Source organism: Plectropomus leopardus, chromosome 8 (assembly GCF_026936395.1).
Source record: "Plectropomus leopardus strain MGB_pleo_1.0 chromosome 8, ASM2693639v1, whole genome shotgun sequence".
In the NCBI taxonomy this organism is placed as follows: domain Eukaryota; kingdom Metazoa; phylum Chordata; class Actinopteri; order Perciformes; family Serranidae; genus Plectropomus; species Plectropomus leopardus.
The window spans coordinates 22,310,169-22,328,353 of NC_142183.1; the positions used below are offsets into that span (position 1 = coordinate 22,310,169).

At 40.7% G+C, this 18,185-nt stretch overlaps 1 protein-coding gene across 5 annotated transcripts in view; it reads left to right on the top strand.

The window, feature by feature from the left end:
- Positions 1 to 18,185, top strand: part of col23a1a (collagen type XXIII alpha 1 chain a) — a 35,892-nt gene that overhangs the window by 9,208 nt on the left and 8,499 nt on the right. For 4 of the 5 annotated variants that reach the window (XM_088081187.1, XM_088081185.1, XM_088081188.1 and 1 more), the window contains exons 4-14: positions 3,265 to 3,291; positions 4,204 to 4,230; positions 9,499 to 9,573; positions 11,287 to 11,403; positions 14,315 to 14,341; positions 14,468 to 14,494; positions 15,008 to 15,061; positions 15,148 to 15,207; positions 15,334 to 15,378; positions 15,484 to 15,561; positions 15,761 to 15,784. In XM_088081187.1, the coding sequence (XP_087937313.1) occupies positions 9,499 to 9,573; positions 11,287 to 11,403; positions 14,315 to 14,341; positions 14,468 to 14,494; positions 15,008 to 15,061; positions 15,148 to 15,207; positions 15,334 to 15,378; positions 15,484 to 15,561; positions 15,761 to 15,784 (507 nt within the window). In that variant the 5' untranslated portion in view covers positions 3,265 to 3,291; positions 4,204 to 4,230. The remainder of the gene's footprint in view (positions 1 to 3,264; positions 3,292 to 4,203; positions 4,231 to 9,498; positions 9,574 to 11,286; positions 11,404 to 14,314; positions 14,342 to 14,467; positions 14,495 to 15,007; positions 15,062 to 15,147; positions 15,208 to 15,333; positions 15,379 to 15,483; positions 15,562 to 15,760; positions 15,785 to 18,185) is intronic. The other variant, XM_088081186.1, reaches the window with a different exon arrangement.

Below are 18,185 nucleotides of genomic sequence, written 5' to 3' on the forward strand. Positions count from 1 at the left end.
CCAGACACGCCCAGGTGTAGCGTGGAAACGGGCGAAGCAGAGCGAATGGGTTACACACCAGTGGGAAAGTAAGAGAGAGAATAGAGTTTATAACCTCTACAGAGGCTCTTTAAAAAGTCATTAAAGTACCCCCCCCCCCGGTCCTCTTTGCCTATGAGAAGGACGAATCATCTTCTGAAATGTAAAACGAGAGCTGTTTGAATAGTTCCTCTGTAAACACCATTAAGATGTTGTTTCCTGCAAAAGGAGACCTCAAGCTGGGTCTGTCCTTTAAGAGGACTTCCCCATCGCTGAGGGTCTGCCATAAAACCCCAGCAGGTGTGACATAGACCTTGTGACCACAGTTGCCCCAGTACTCAAGGGATGTTGAGGAGAGATGAAAACACGCAAATAAAGGATAAAAGCAGTTTGATTTGTTGATGGATGATGACCACAAGACAGGGGGTTCGCCTATAAATCAAGTTTAAAGGAATACTGACAAGAGAAAAGTGAGTTCAAGGACCATAAACTTAAAAACACAAAGATAACAACTGAACAAAAACGACAGCAATTCTTTCGGCAAAGAAAATGGCTTTTTGTTTTCGATCAATTGTCCGGTCATAAGTGAATGCAGTTTACTGAGTTTTCATGGATATAGTTTAGTTTAAAAGCTCTACTAAACTTCTAGTATGTTGATCTTATGCTAAGACTTTTTGCCCACTTTTAAAATTACATAAATGATAAAAGTCTTTAAGTTAAGAATGAAATTGTAAATAATTTTCTTCTTCCATTCCTTCTGAGCCAGACATCTTTCTGCTCAGCTGCTCCCAGCACAACGCCCCCGTGCAGATCAGCTTAGTGAATTTTACTTTGAATTAGACAATAAGCATGCTGATATAGTACTACTGCTAAATAGGTCTGGTTATATAATTGGTGAAAGTAAATTTAAATATGTTCTAAGGTCACAGTGGCTAATATCAGGGCTCATTTATTGACACTGCATGCTCATGGGCTGATGTTACAGATGCAGCAATAATGACGTAGCTGCACATGGTGAGACACAGAAACAAGCATTTGTTTGGTGACAGAAATCACAGAAATAATGTATATGCAACATGCTAACTGATACTACTGGCATGAAAAGACAGGTTATGTAGCAGCTTTGCAAAAAAAGAGTTTAATTTAAGATGAGATCTTTAAGGCTATCTCCTCATCACAAATGTTGTAGAAAGATTAAAGTCAAAAGAAGTCGAAGTCTTTGCTTTTCTGCTACCACTATGTAAGCTTTTATATTTAAATTTTTTTAAATTTTCATGTTTTTATACTATAACCAAAAGGTTTGTAATATATTGCTGCTGTTTTAACCTTATACACTGAAGCAAAACTATTGCAAGGGAATGAAAAGGTATTCTGAGACATCACAAAATATCACCACGCAAAAAACAAAACAAAAAACAAACTAAAATCAAACAAAATCTCGCTGTGAACCTCTGGGGGCTCCATAGATTACAGATATAATTATCAGCATAAAACTAAAAGTTAATATTTGTAAGAAATAAAAAATATTAGGGTGAAACTTTCAGACCTACCCATTGGCCTAACTGACACTTAATCCTTAACATTTTTTCCTCCAGTTTCTTCTTTAAGTAGCCTACTTAAAGGTGTTTTTTTTTTTAAAAAAAAAAAAAAAAAAGCAATACGCTGTAACAAACTCAAACACAGGACTATCTTTTTATGGCTACACAACTGAATCAAATACATTTGTTCCAAACTTCTATATTCACAACTCTTGGCCTCTTTATAAACTTTGGGATCTTGACTCAAATTTAAAATAAATTTAACTTGATTTAATCAATGTTTGGTCACACTGCATGAGTTTGTACTTGAGTCTCCAGCCAAGAGAACCAGGAGATTAAAGGGGCTGCACTTAAGCTGATAATTGCACACCTACAGAAGCAGTCGCGGCTGCGTTGTCACTTCCCCCTCCGTCTCCTCTCTCTCTGAACAGAAGGAGAGAGCAGAGCAGGAGATAAGCTGCTGCCTGTCATCATGTGGCCACTCACATTAACAAACTGCACCAGCCCCCCGAACTCCTAAACACTCCAATCCAGACAAAATGTCTGCCAGACAGAGAGGACGTGAGGACAGGGGGAACAAATCAGAGAGGGGGGCTTCACGGCAGATCGCATGGCAGATTTAGAGACCGAATAAAGGCAGAATCAGGGTGAAATCAGTGTGTGAAATTCAATGTGGGATGAGTCAAAAAATAGACAGTTTAGAGATCAGAGGCATGAAAAAGGGGAGACTGGGCTGTAGGAGGTAAGATCTGCTGACTGGAGTCACTTTTAGAGAGATGGTGGCTGAGATCAGAGTTGGTGGCAGCTTTCCATGTCGTCCTCTCTGTCAGTCTGCGGGTTTGTGGTGCCACCACACTTTGGGTCCTTGTGCCACTGAGACAGAATGACAGAGACATGGACGTGGGCACAACTCAGCCCAACTGGCAGGGATTAGCTCGCTTGTGGGCCTGGTGTTCATGAGACGATGTCAAACTGCCCGACACAGTGTCACAGTGTGTCAGCATCTCACATACTACACACGCGTGCATAGGCTTTTTGTTAGACCCTGTGTTTTTGGTTAGCATCTCTAGCATTCCACGTCTAAAACATGTTTTTATCTCACAAATCTTAAAAGAAATTCCAGCTGAAAACCCATGTCACATGGTCCTCTTATTGTGAAATATGCTTGGACATGTTGTGACTGAGCAGTCTCTTTTTTAACATTATTTTAAAGGGTTTTTTTCAGATATAGCAGATATAACATACAAATACAATAAAACAAAAGAAATAGATACTCCTTATCTATTTTTTGTTTTATCTATGTTTGTTTGTTTGTTTGTTTTAGGTGCTGTTGTTGCAATTTTTGCTTTTGTGGCTTTTGTTGTTTGTGTGTTCCATTTTTTTTTTGTTGTTGTTTCTTGCTAATTGGTTTTCTGACTTTTTGAAATTGCTGGATCGGTTGCATAAGGTGCAAATTTTATTGCTGTATTGTCTGATTTTGACCACATTACATTCCCACAAGCAGTGAAGAAGTGTGCCTTTAGCACTGTGATTAAGCAGTCTCGATGGCACAGCTGCATTAAGCAGTATTACTGCCTCACCTCACCTTTTGATTGAATGCTCTGTGCTAGCGGCCAGTTGAAGATGTACTGCACAGTGATGTACGCTGCTCATTTGATAACTGATTTATCCTGACCAACTGTCTCTGATTATCTCCTCTCTCCTGCAGGGACCAGCCGGACCCAAGGGAGAAAAGGTATGCTTCAATATGGATTTCAACAACCTTGCTAGACAAGTCAATGCACTGTATGAAGGGATTTCTCACATTAATTTTCAGGCGGGCAGCTTCAGAGAAACTCTAATGCAGGCACACACACTTACACACAACTCTAACAGGTGTTCTTCTGCAGTGCCCTCCCACGTTTTCACTGCACGCCCATCAAACCAGCCATAGATTACATGTAGTTATGTAGGAGCTCGTATGTCTCCACACATTCTCACGTCGAAGCACTGAACAGGTTTACAGGCCTTCCGTGGGGCTCGATGATAGCCAGATGTTTTCCCACTCTGTGAACCTCTGCCCAGTCTGAGATGTGAACGACCGTATGAGCTGACAGTGGAGGGCTGGTGCCTGTGGTCATTTGTGCGCATGCACCAATGGGTAGCTTTGTGTGTGTGTGTGTACGTTTTTGCACTCAAGCGAAAATTGCCCAGATAAGGGCAACCACAAGAACAACTGTAGTAAACAGCATCTGTCGGAGCAGCATTCAGGCTGATGAGCGGAGGATTGCAAATGACGGATGATGCTGGGGTTTGGAAAATTGGCTCCTTTCATGTAATCATGCCAGTAGCTCTGTGATGAGAACATGAACTCCAAATCCTCATCAACAGTCCCCAGCACGTGCACACCCTCTTTTACTTCCATCGCATCCCGTCAGATGATTCCAATTGTGGGCATCAAATGATTTATGCAATAAATGTCGACTTCCTGAGCTGGTTTGGGAACAGATGACCTTTGAGTCGCTTCTTTCCCGTACACAAGTATAAGTGTTTAAGCCTGTCTGTCACGGCTGCTCTTCAGTAGCAGTTTTCTGTTGCATGCCTGCCCTGTGTGCATATACAGTGGTAATAAGTGCTGACAATTGTTATTTTCCTGTTTTTCTCCCAGGGTGACCAAGGAGACATTGGGCCAAGGGTAAGTCAAGTTCTCTGTCTTTTGCCTAAGAAGCTGGAACTGTTTTCTTCTGTTTTCTTGCCTTTTAGAGGCTATTTTTCAGGTTCAAGCTGACCCAGCTGAAAAGACCCTTCCTTTGATTGTGTTTTGTTCCTCAGCAGATCTTTGCTATTTCAAATAGGCCTCCATTTAAATCTTCCTTCCAGTCCTCTTTTTCTTTTCTATTTTCCTCTGTCTCTATCAGTCTTAAATTTTCACTCCCTTTAAAGGTCAGAGGACACTGTGCTTTCCATTCAGTCATTTTAAGAAGTGAATTTTCTTTTGAAATTTAAGAAAAAGGCTTGGGCACGAATTCAGATCCTTCCCTCTGCATTTTATACTGAAAGAACCAAACATTAAAGGGATAGTTCACCCAAAAATTTAAAAATACATATTTATCCTCTTTCCTGTAGTGCTATTCATAAATCTAGATCGTTTTGACCTGAGTTGTGGAGGTAGTGGAGATGTCTGCCTTCTCTTGAATATAATGGAACTAGATGGCACTTGTGATGCTCAAAGCGCCAAAAATGCATTTGAAAAACTCAACAACAATGTCTCTTTCCAGAAATCATGACATGGTTACTCAAGATAATCCACAGACCTTGTTGTGAGCTGTCAGCCATATCACACCACAGAAAAAAGGGTGATGCTATGTGAGCTAGCAGCTGATGCACACCTTCATCTGCACAATATGGTTGGTGGGTGTGGTTTGTTTGAAAGAAAATAGCTCTTTTGTAAAGTTGCTCAGTCTGTGGATTATCTTTTAAGCAGGTCATGATTTCTTTAAAGAGACACTGATGTTGAATTTTTCAAACTTATTTTTTTGGCACTTCGAGCAACACAAGCCAAGTACCATCTAGTTACATTATTTTGGAGAGAAGGCAGACATCTCTACTGCTGATATGTCCAACACTAACCAAAACTCCAACCAATCAACTCAAACCAAAACAATCAAGACTGAAAAATAGCACAACAAGTAAAAGGAGAAATATGTATGTTTCATTTTTGGGGCAACTGTCCCTTTAAACAACAGGTCCTCCAAAAGGTCCTGTTATATCTAATTAAAGCTGTAAAAATGTACACAATGCATACCTTTGTCTGCATGAAAAAAAGCCATTACTTTTTTGGAAAAGTTCATCATATTGGGTGGTACATATTTTCACTTTTTTGCAGAGATTTAAATGAAAACATTGATACAACTCTCATGTTTGTACAGTAAACATAAAGCAATTTTCAGCAGTGCAGTTAACTTGACTCTGTTCATAGATAACAATAATCTGCACCCATACATGCACAGATGAAATCATACTTTTATTTCACATTGATGTGCAACTGACTGATCAGTGTCTTAGGACTGCAGGAAATCTACGCCAACACAGAGAACATATGCAGCTTTCAGAAGCAGGGCTGAGATTCAAACCCAGACCAGACAGGGTAACAGACCATCACATACTAGAAATCAAAGAGAAAGAGAGGATTTTTTGTAACATCTGAGAAACTACTCATCATTTCCTTGCTATCTTGCTAGGGGGCACGATGCGCACGTGCAAACACACAAAAGTGAAAACACTTCTTAATACAAGTTTTATCATGTTTTGTTCCACCCACATAACATTCAACACTCAAGACTTTTAATAATTCATAAGAAAAGTGTGTTTACTCTGCGCAGCTTCCCCAGCAACAACACAGTCCGGCTCCTGTGATGAGGTTTGAGTTGCCCACATCTCTAAAGCCAAGGATGAAAAATGATGATATTAAAGAACGATGGAAAAACTTAAACGTCACCATCAAAAACCCAATGGTTGGGGCGGTGTGCCAAAGCTGCCTTCTAGTCTCCACCGAACTGTTTTTTTTTATGTCACGGAGTAACCTCGCTCTGCATCTGGTCCATGTTGTCAGTGTTGTCTTTTCATATGATATCATTCCTTTCTCCATGAGATCTATGTAATTATCTCCTGTTTCATTCGCTGTGGTTTGAAAATAAGCCCCCTGTGCTTTACATGGATTCCTTGAAGAAGTCATGTACCCCATGAATCCTGAATGTTGTTTTCCTAGCTTGATTACAGTAAGAATATAATATCAGGTTAAAAAAAATGCTTCCTCACTTGCAAAAAAATAGGTGCTGAGCTAATGTATATATTGTTCGGGATTTAAAACCAAAGATCAAAATAGTGTTATTTTTATGTTTTTGTCAGTGAGTTTTCTCCATAATCTGCAATAACTGATCAATTCCAAAGTCCAGTCAGTGCATTGGTCATGTGATCACAACCTTTCAAAATATTTGGAATATGTACTAATTCAGGTGCATTACTTTCACAGGAAAACTTACAAAAAGTCCTAGAACTATGGTGGCAGAGGCAAAAATATGAAGGACCCTATGTGGAGCTTTTCTTTGTCCATTCTGGGCTACTATAGAAAAAACATGGCGGACACTGTGGAAGAAGACCCACTCCATATGTGGATAAACCTCAATCTATGCTAACAAAAAATATTCCTTATACCAGGTGAATATAAACTACAAAAAAAAAAACATAGTTATGAGTGTTGTATTCCATTTCTACCAATATATCCCCTGAAGTCTACACTCTGGACCTTTAAAGCCTGATACATTTACATATACCAGAATATGTTAAGAAACATATTAAGAAACATTCATGTGGATAGCAGAGGATTATAAATATTTTAACTGACAAAAAATTGTTTCATAACCATTAGTTTCAAAGGGCTATGATATATACAAATTGTTGGCCAATAATTGCCATATTGGCAGTGACCTGTCTTATGAGGACCATAAATCTGACTGGGAGCCACTTAAACTTTCAAAATACTCACACATAAAGTATTTATAAAAACGACAAATGTTCCTCTTAAAAAGGCTTTTGTGGCCACTTGCTGCTTGTCATTATTATTACTGACGTTCTTTAGAAAATATCCAACAAATGAGGTTTAGAATAAAAATTAGAAATAGATGTGTAGTCATAAATCTTCTAAGAGTTGGAGCCTGACAGTATTTGCATAACAGTGTGTGTTATGTATACTGGAATGAGACTGAATGCCTGTTGTTTTATAGCAGCGCACAAATGGAGTGTAAATTTGACAGGGCTGCTCAGCAGAACAATATTTATGATGCGGCTCAGAAACATTACAGGAATTCCTGATTTCTATCAAGACATGAGTCATTTGATTTCCTAGCTTATCCCCTCAGATTTTGAGGTAATAGTTTATGCAAGAATTAAATATTTTTGGCACTCTGCATTACATAGTTCTTCCAAATGGTAAATATTGCATTTGGATGAGGCGTCTGGAGCTCGGATGTCTTTGGATAAGTCTGCAGCCTTAAAACCTCAGAGCATTGCTTAGAGACACAGACTTGGTTCAAAACAAACCCTGCAGCTTCTAAAACTACTGTATTTGTGAATGAGGTTTGGCACTGGGGTACATTTTCATAGATATGGCTAGATAGGTCAGCAAATGAAAAACTGTTGGTCTCTGAATGTTTAAAACATGATTTTCTTAACCGCTATGAACCAAAATCCACTGAGGTTGAGCAGATAAAAGGTGGAGCAGTGGGAGAATGTCATCAGTACATAAGCTCTGTCATCACCTTGTCCTGATCTCCTCACTGTACGCTGATTCACCTCTGAACTCTACGAGAGGATCAGAAAAAAACAGGAAGTTGCGATGAATCTTTGTCAATCTGTGACTTCCTGTCAATCCATCATTTTCAGTGTGTTTGTCAGGCAGAATCTGGCCGGGTGTTAAACACAATCAGATGCCAAGGAACCATCAAGACAAAAGGTCATGTTTAGTGCTGCATCTTTCTCCAAAGCAACTTTTATTGAATGGCATAAAGATGATTCCCCAGCACATAGTCACATCCATATGCAGGACATTGTCACTGCATGTTTAGGTTTGTCTGGCAGCTGTGTTGAAAGACAAGCCACGACGGGAGTTTCATCTCCAGCCAAAGCCTCTCTTGCCTCCCCCCAGAGCAACTACAAAAAGGCCATGGGTAGACGGGGCTCTGAGGTTGAATGGCTGTTTGTCTTCGTATCGGCCTTAGGTCTGCTGAGAACGAGGTAAAGGGGAAGCCCACTGTGAAACAGCCTAGTTTCTTATGAGATGTTTAAGGAGCATATGTGTATGTGGTCTCCATGGTGGGAACGGTGTGAATGAGTGAATGTGACAGTGGGGAAAGAGGGGTGTATAGGCAAAGACAGAGGAGACGGAGGGGTCTGCGGTGTTGGAAAACCCTCAGCCATCCAGCACTCACCGCAGCCTGTTAACGGAAACCTCATGAGCAGGCTCGCATCTCCCCTTCTTTCTCTCCCTACTATCCCCCTGCTGTTCTTCCGCCCTCCTCTCTTAGATCTTCTCTCTGTCCTTCCTTCCATGTGTTTTTGGAGGCAACTCAACCAGAGAAGCAGCACAGCACTCCGAGCCACTCTGTGGCGGCAGACAAACTCTCCTCTTTTCAGCTCGACAGACAATCATCACAGTTGCTGTCTGTCGGCTGGAAAGAGCCAAGCCACCTCTGTTTGGTTTGGTCGCAAAGAGAAGGATGGGAAGACATTAAATGGAACACACACACACACACACACACAATTAAATGCATGTTTGAGTGAGAGGCCCAGGATACAGTTTCTGAAAGGGCAAAGGGGACAGATACTGGGTCTTAGTTTGCAGTTTCATTGAAACTATTTGCAGATGATGTGTTTTTGTTCATTCATAAATATATAGGTATATCTTGTCAAATTAGGCAATTTAAATTTTGATCCCATTTCAACCACAGTTGTTTGCTACAGAAAGTTGCTCACTTTTACTTTTGTCACTTCCTCTTCAGGGTCCTCCTAACTACAGCACATATGCAGGTCTGCACAGTAATCAGATTCTCACCGTCAAGGTTTGTCCCTCTGAGCGAACTATTCCCTAATGCTCCCAGCAGTCTCCGCTCTCTGTCAGGCTGCTGATCTGTCACTGTCCCTTCAGATAGAGGAGCAGAGCACTCCTCTCAAGCTTTCTCTTTTGGCTTACAGCTTCAGAGGCTGCTGAACTCTCATCCGTTTTTCCCACAGCACTTATTTCCCTCTTGGTCCGTCTCATCTGCAGTCTCTTACTCTCATTAACTATGGATTTCTTTACTCATTTATCTCTTCTGCCTTTCTCTTTCCTTTCCTCCAACATGCTCCATGTCCTCTCATCTTTTTCCATTTCTGCTGTCTTCCTACTTTTTGTCCCTTTCTATCTCAGATGGTTTTCCCCAGATATGACCATGGCTTTCTCTCTGGAGAGCAGTCCAGTAGCTTTCAGAGACGCTTTCTGAAGGTAGACCACAACTAAGGCATGTGTGCACTTTTAACAACTTTAACCAACCATGTGTTCTCCATGTTCTCATCAGCCGTGCAAATCCCTTCTTCAGTACTTTTTGGACTTTTCTTAATCATGTTGCATCTCATTGATTTCATGTTTGATCTTTTTTTTTCATAATTACCTTGTGTGTGCTGGCTTGTTTAGTTGTATTAGCATGACTTATTATGAGATTTTTTTTGTAAAAGTTCTAAAGCATCCAAAATAATCAGAAAACATCTTGGATGATGAATCACACACATTTCAGAAAGCCTCAAGAAATGTGTGCTTTCCATTACATGGAGAATAGAGGAGCTTTGTTGGTGACAGTTTAGTTCAAGCCTGATCTTAATAGAGACATAATAATTATCAGCGCACGGAAATAAGTTTTACTCTTTTATTTGGAGGTCTTGTTAATATAATTTTCATGAAAGGGCTTGCCGTGCCTCGTTGCTTGCCACAACAAAGCAAACCCTAATGTACCACGTCTGTAGAGATGAGAGGGTGCGGAGGAAGTGTCACCATGTGACCATAGAGACATCACTGGGCCTACATCCCCTTAAGTAGTGAGCGAGACTTTTAGGGCATTTATGGTTTTTCTTTGGCATGATTGTGGCAGTCATCATGAAGAGACGTGTCCCCAGTTAGATGTAAAACCAGTGATAAAAGTATCTTAAATAGGAGGTGACAGTCTGGTTTTTGTTTTTTGATGCATAAACATTCAACAGATGATGTTGTTCTCAATTAACAATTTCCCATCTGTGAGACTGCATGTGTCGGCGTGGGTGTGTTTCACTTTGTGATTAAGTATCAGTCTGACTCACCACATTAGGACTGCTATTGGCCAACCCCAGTCATTTTTGTGTTGTCACTTTTGAACTCTCCATCTACTATGTGACAACACATTCTCATTCCCAACTCATCAAATACCGACGCCTAGTCACAGGCCCTACACATCAAACTATGACCCTAGTAGGTACCCTCCAGCATCAGTTTTGGACTTTTAGGGATGGCGTGTCAATTCACACTCTTTACATGCACTGTCTTTTCACATTAAACTCTTTAAAGGAAACATACAGTTTCCACTTGTTAAATATATGTAGTAACTTTAAGTTTATTTCTGTTTAGGCAACAAAAGTATATGGTTAGATCTAGAAAAAGACGTCATGGTTTGGCTTAAAATGAGTCTATTCGCACATAACCACAGACAGAAACTCTTACCAACTAGCTTATAGAGTTTTGCAGCTACAAACAGGTTTTTCCATCAGGAGTTAGTCGAGACCACAAACATATACAAAAGAAGAGTCAATATTGGACTTGGATGGATACAAAAATGACTCCAAGTGAATGTGAATGTTGCATCCTGTCTGCTGGATGTGTAAATATGTGACTGTTTGATAATGGCTTTAGAACTTAGATGGTTATTAAATTTCAGTGTTGTGCTTTGTGCTTGTTTCTGCTGCCCCCAAGTGGCAAAGAAATAAATTTGCTGTCAGTTTCAGAAATAGGTTTTGAGTTTTTGCCCACCCTCGATGATTCTGATTTGGTTTTGATACAGAGAAACATAGACCATAGGCTATCCAAGACCAAGAACTATAAATAATTGTTTTGATTTTTCATTGCTAAAAAACATATTTTTATTACATTTTTTTTCCTTCATTCTTCTGTTTTTTTCTGGGTTTTTTTCCTCAGGGTGACCAAGGCCAGGCTGGACCCGCTGGTCCTCCCGGTCCTCCAGGTCCCCCCGGTCCCCGAGGCCCCCCTGGGAACACAGGCAAGGATGGCCCACGTGGCCCTGCCGGTGAGCCGGTAAGAGCTTCTCCTGATGCATCAGCACATGTACACACAAATGTACACTCACTTGCCACACTCACCAAACACTCACCAAACAATGCAATCATACAAGCCCACAGCCGTCACCCTCTAACTAAGGTTACACCACAAAGAATGCAGTTACGTAAAACGCCTCAGTCATCAGGTGCTGCTGTTACCCCCATTGCGTTGACCTGGCAGGGGTCAGCTGCAGGGTGTGACAGATTGTGTGTATTCTGTGTGTGAATATACATTTATACGCACATATTAAGGGGAAAGGGTCTACGCAGTAAACTGCAGCAAATCCATATTCTCATTCTTCCGGGTTTGCCAGTGAGCTGTGGCTTACCTAAAAGCTCCCAGAATAGCAACTCTACTCCTGGTCTCATCTGTTTTGTGTAAGACAGCGGCCACAAAGTTCTCCAGCACGCCCACCATTCTCCCACTCTCCTACCACAACTGTGTCACAGTGCACCCCTGAAACAGATATGGCACCGCGGCGGGTTCATGGGCAGTTTGCCGGCCTCACCAAACAATAGTTGTGCTCCTCGCTTGAGGCAGTTTATGTTTCTCAAAATTAACTTTCTGCCTCCCAGAGTTTAGTTCATACACAGTGGCAGCTAAAAGCTGTGGTTGTTGGATGGAAGAGAGAGACAGAGGCTATGAAGGTAATTTTCGTTTAACCAAGTGAAGGAATGAATGCTCAGTTACCCTCAACTGGCTCAGGACAGCTAAAGGATTCAAGTGAAAAATGTTGGTTTCAGCGTGGGTGAGTGGAGAGCTTATGCAGAACCAACAAAAGGGAAAGCAAGCACAGCTCTGAGAATGACTGAAAGCAGACGGGTTGAAGTGAGGGGGCCCGTCCGGTAACGTAGTCAATTTATAGTGTATTTTCCAAGTTGATTAAAGGCGTTGCAAAACCCAAAATAGCAAAACAAAGCAGCCCTAAGAGCCACTCCATGTTGTAGGCAGATGTCTGAGTAAGCTGAGCAGGAGAAAGTAAGTAAGCCTGCCACGGGTGTCCTTAAAACCATGTCGTTTGTATCAGTAAAATGGGAATTAAAGGGATGACATCTCAAGCATAGTTTTAGCCATCGTAGTTTCTGTTTGATGCACGGCTTCATCAAACTGCTGTGGTGGACATGTCACTAATAACATTTCCTTTCAACATATCTAAGTTCAGGGAATAATATTGAGTAAATTTAGTATCGTTTATAATTGGAAATGTATCTGACATCTGAACCGGTCTTCATCCATCCTTAGCTGCGTTCAAGATAAAAGGAGGTGCTAAGAAATTATTTGCAACGGTGATTTGTTTCCCGCTGCTGTGGTGGAAAGATCAAAAGACGAGGAGGAGGTAAGAGGGGTGGGACAGGAGGTTAAAAAGCTGCTGGAGCAACTGAGGATGGAAATAAAAGAGAGCAGAGGAGATGGGGATGACAGTTTGTATGTGCTGGAAGAGAACAGGAAGAAGAAAACCAGCTGGGATACGTCTAAGTAGCTTCTGCACATTATTGTAACATATGAGAACAGAGCAGAGGGCTAATAACCTCCAATTCATGTCATGCCTTTATTACAGTGCACTGTATGATCAAGTAAACACAACTACTTGATAGCTGTGTGTGTGTGTGTGTGTGTGTGTGTGTGTGTGTGTGTGTGTGTGTGTGTGAGAGAGAGAGAGAGAGAGAGAGAGTGAGAGATGGAGGGCTCTTGCACAAGATCCCACTAAGCTGTCTCTGCCATGGATGACTTCATACTTCATAGCAGATGTTGCTTCAAACACACGTCCACCTGGGCCTCACAAACAGCCACAATTGGTCTGTTTACCTAAATTAGCCAAATCAATGATGGTCAGATGCCAGAAAGTGGACATGGAATGCTGTCTCAGTATTTGTGTTTGGGGGAGGGGCGTTATTGCTCATCATACACTGAGTCCTTACCAGGGCTCCATAGTCATCTCTTGGCAATTGAAAAAAAAAGGCTTTTTTAATATAGATAGGTGACACATTTAAGGACAAAACAGCAGAAAGAATTTTAAAGGAGTTCTTTATCAAGATGATCATTTATATATCAATTACTTGCTGCGCGTTGCATTGAATTTGTGGAGAAAACTTTGTTTTTCTCGCATATCTTTTTTGTGAATGGAGAATCCAAAAATGGAAAAAAAATCTTGAAGAATTGAAATGTACAAAAAGAGTTTAAACACAAGTGGTTGCCAAGGTGCACACTACTTATCTGCGGAAGTTTTTTTAAATAGTACAATTTTAGTAAAAATGAAGGTGTTTGGGAAGATCTAAGCATTCTGCTGGATATATGTGTCTTGGATAATACTGCACAAGTTTTGCGTGATTTTTTTTTAAGTAGTTTTGCTGTTGTTAGACTTGGCCCCCTTTTATTTCATTCATCAAGAATTTTCTCAGTTTTTGGATTCTTCGTTCAGCATTGACCATGCAAGAAAAACAGTTTCCTTCACAAATGTAACTTTACACGGGGTGAGTAACTGTTAAATGTAAGGTCATTTTGTGGGTAAAGTGTTCCTCTGATGAATGTTTTTGTTGTTAATCTCTAATTTGTTGTTTGATGGTGGTGAAGGAGAGTGCTGTAAAACACCTCAGTCTTAAATCTCCCGCAGATGTTCAATTGGATTGAGATCTGGTTACTGCTACGGCCATAGCATATGAAACCATTAAGTGAGCCTTCATGCTCTGTGGAAGCATCTGTATCTTGTTTTCCTTTGTCACCCGTCTGTGTGTACTCAGTCTCAGAATAAGTGCTTGCTTAACTGACATCCATGTGCTGGTCATGCTTTGTCAAACACTGACATCTAGTGGATAAAGTGGTTCAGCTTTTGGAGGGAGCTTTACCTGAAGACGAGACCATAACAAAGTTTCTCCTCTGTTCTCCTCAGGGTTTTCCAGGTCGTGATGGCGTTGAGGTGAGTGTAGTTCAAATCCAGTTCAAGCAAGCTGATGTTGTCGTTTATGAAGTACTATTGTAAGTCTGCTGTGATGATTTGTCTTTCTCTGGATAATCATGGTAAACAAATATATTTCTGCCTCAGGGGCCACAAGGATCGCCTGGGAAGCCGGTATGATAATTAATAGATTACTGATCTTGACTTTACTTTATTTTGGGGGACAATTAACCCCCAAAATAAAAAAAAAAATCCTAATTTTCCTCTTACATGTGGTGCTATTCATCAATCTAGATTCTTGGTGTGAGTTGCTGAGTGTTGGAGATGTTGGCCATAGAGATGTCTGCCTTTTGATTTCTGGGAAGAGACGTTGCTGCTGAGTTTTTCAAATGTATTTATTTATTGGCACTTTGAGCACCACAAGCTGAGTACTATTTAGGGCCATTATACTGGAGAGAAGGCAGACATCTCTGGGGTCTATATCTCCTTCACTTGGCAACTCACACCAAAACAATCTAGATTTATAAATAGCAGTACACATAAGAGGAAATGTACATACTAATGATTTCAAGATGAACTTTCCATTTAATTCAGTTTGACTTGCTGCAATCTGCTGTTTGCAACAGATGTATCATGTAACCAAAAAGTTTGTACTTTTGACATTTATTGCCTATTATGAACTGACAGGGAGAAGATGGTGAGCCTGGCTATCCAGGACTACAGGGTCCTCCAGGAGCGAAGGTACAGATTACCGTTTATCATCAGTTAGAGAGAGTATTTAAATGTATTTCATGTATTGACCTTGAATATTGACTGTGTTAATACAGGGCGAGGCAGGTATGGGAGAAAAAGGAGAGAGAGGCATGGATGGACTCCCAGGATTAAAGGTAGAAGACCGATTGCATTTAAACAATAAACACATCAATATAAAAAGCCATAGCATAATTTCTACACCACATATAAATGTTAAATATATCTATTTACTAAAAAATGTCGTGTGTGTTATCAAACAGGGAGACAAAGGGGAAATAGGAGAGCAAGGACTACAGGGACCCATGGTATGTGTTTGACCTCTCTAACATTATTCTGAAAGAAAGACTTATAATATGATTTTCTTCAGTTGTTTATTATCTCTCAACCATATGTGTCTGTCTCCATCACAGGGTTATCCTGGCGAAAAAGGCGCCACAGGCTCCTCAGACATCATCGACTTCAATGGGAAGCTTCTGGATGCTTTCCAGGTGAGTGATATCGAAGCATCAGTGAGACCAGATTTATGGTTGCATCAAATACTCCATCAAACATTTATCACAAAATCTCAAGTTAGGCGTCAGACAAAATTTAAACAAGCCCAGAGATGGTAGCGTGTTCAGAAACGCCTCTGAAAATTTTATTTTTTGAAACCCCTAAACTGAACATGTCGCCATTTCCTCTCGACAGGCCATCGACACCATCAGTGTTTCGGTAATCTGCTGTTTTTTATGCATGGTTTTGGTGGAGTGTTGAGTAACTAACACTTATCGTATATTCACATAAAGTTGCAAAGGCACATCCCACCTGCTTCAGCCAGTGGATCTTTGATTTTTTGTAGATGCCCTCTACCCAGAACTACATTCTTCATATGTATTGGATGTCACTCTGGAGGCCACATCTTAAGAGTATTACTGGATGTCTCTGGTTTACTAGTCTACCAGACTCTCTTGCGTATTCATTTGGGAGAAAACACACAGCCCCAGCAAATATAGTACAGCTGGGCTCTTTTATCAGATAACGTATAGCCTAAAGAAGCATGCTTAATCATGCAGAAAAATCAACAGACTTTGTTAGATTGTTCTGAGTGCATTTTCATGCTATGTATCCAACGTGCTTCAAAAGATGTTGGCTGTAACTTGCTGTAGGGCAGCATGGTGTTTTTTTGTCTATGCATTTGTGTTTCAAGTAACTGAGTGCACAAGGGGAATGCATTGGAGAGGATGGAGGGGACCCCTCATAGTTGGTACAGTCTCAGTTTCACATCCCTCTCATACACAAGACCCTTTGATTCTGCCATGTACCGTGCTACATGCTAATAACAGATGACTATCTCTGCAGTGGAGTGTGTATTTGATTAAAAACCACTATGCACAAGGTCCCCTCGGACCTGATCTGAAATGGGCTCCTGCATGCGACGCTGTGGACAGCAGCATGAGATGGTTACAAAGGAGTCGGTGAAAACATGAACCTGAGATTTTTATCAAAAGCCTCTTGCCAACGTGGATCAGTTGGCACCAAATCACACGCAAGGTCTCAGCGAGACTTATATCTCCACGGAGCAGGGAGTGCTCGTTGGCCACCCAGCTTGTGTTATGACCCGTTCACCTGTTTGTGTGAAAGGAGTTATTAGTTTCATCTGTAGTGAAGTTTTGGGTGATGATGAATTTGGTTCAAACCATGCTGAAATTGGTTGCTTGCTGGTATCATTCATTTTTCAGCTTTTTGTGTAATTATTTGCATGAGTAGCCTTAACTTTCTATTGATGAAATATCTCAGATCAAACAACTGTTTGTAAACATCTGTTGGTTTTCCATGACTTAAATGGAAGATAAACCACAACTTACAAGTTAGAATAAGGGGGAGAATCAGCGTGTACACCTCCGGGAGGGAATACGGGCTTCTTTTTTATGACTTCAAGATGGCCAAAGACTTCAGAGGGAGAAGTAACAAGTGTGACCAGACGTAGAGATTATGGAGCACGATTTAAGATGCTGTCACTCATCAACCAGCACTGAATGGGATGGGTATGATATGCTGTTCTTCACCCATCAGTGTTAGATAAAATAATGCGACTGCTTTAATTCTCCTCCTTTTGTGCAACGGTCTCATCCTGCATCAAAACAATCAACAGAATGGAAAATTATGCCAGGCTATTGTGTACCACAAACCACATTCAGCACAATCTTTATGAGATAAAATTGCTTCAAGTTGGTTTGGATCAGCAAACACAGTCAACGAAGAAGTCATTAGCTTTGTTTACTGTCCAGCATGCATTGTGAAATCCATCAGCTGTCTTTGTATTGTTTTGCGTTGGCCCATGTTCAAGCTTTATGGTTTTTCTACCATGGTAACAAACAATGTAAATAGTCATATATACACCACATGTCAATGTGACTGTCTGCAAAAGACAGATGTAATAAAAGTGGCTATAATCAGTATTTTTACCGATGGATCACATACTTGTAAGCGTTCATTCTAAGTGACAAACCCACAGAGAATTATCCCCTCAACTCTCTGGAGCTTTCCCACAAGTTTCAGGGCTTTATTTATGATTTTCATTTTTAGCCACAGTAGCCAGCCATTTTCAGCACAAAAAACTCTCTGCTCTGTGCTATCTGCCAAGCACCAAACGGCAGACAGGCAAAAAACTGTGAGCATTTAGCAGCTGAAGAGTCAGCTAATTCCTCAGTAGTCAATGGGGAGCAAAAGATATATAAAAGATTGTTAGACAGCCATTTATCAAACACTAACCTGACTCCAAACAAATGCTAATGTTGCTCCAAGTCTGCTGGATGTGCAAATAAGCCACTATTTTCGAAAAAGTTTTCCATATCAATTAAAAGGAGTAGTGCCAAAAAAGCATTTTTCCCCATAGGCCATCATTATAAAGAGACATCTGTAAAACTGTTGACAGCACATCCCCAATTTCAAACAAGGTCAGTTATGGCTTTTTCTGTTGTGAATTTTGATCCATGGAAGTTTTATATTTGTAAAACTTACTTTGAGTTAAGAAAAGCAGATTATACATCTTTGAAATTGGGGCAGCCAGTAGCTCATTTGGTAGGGTGGGTGCCCCATGTAGAGAGGCTATGTCCTCGCCACAGCGGGTGCG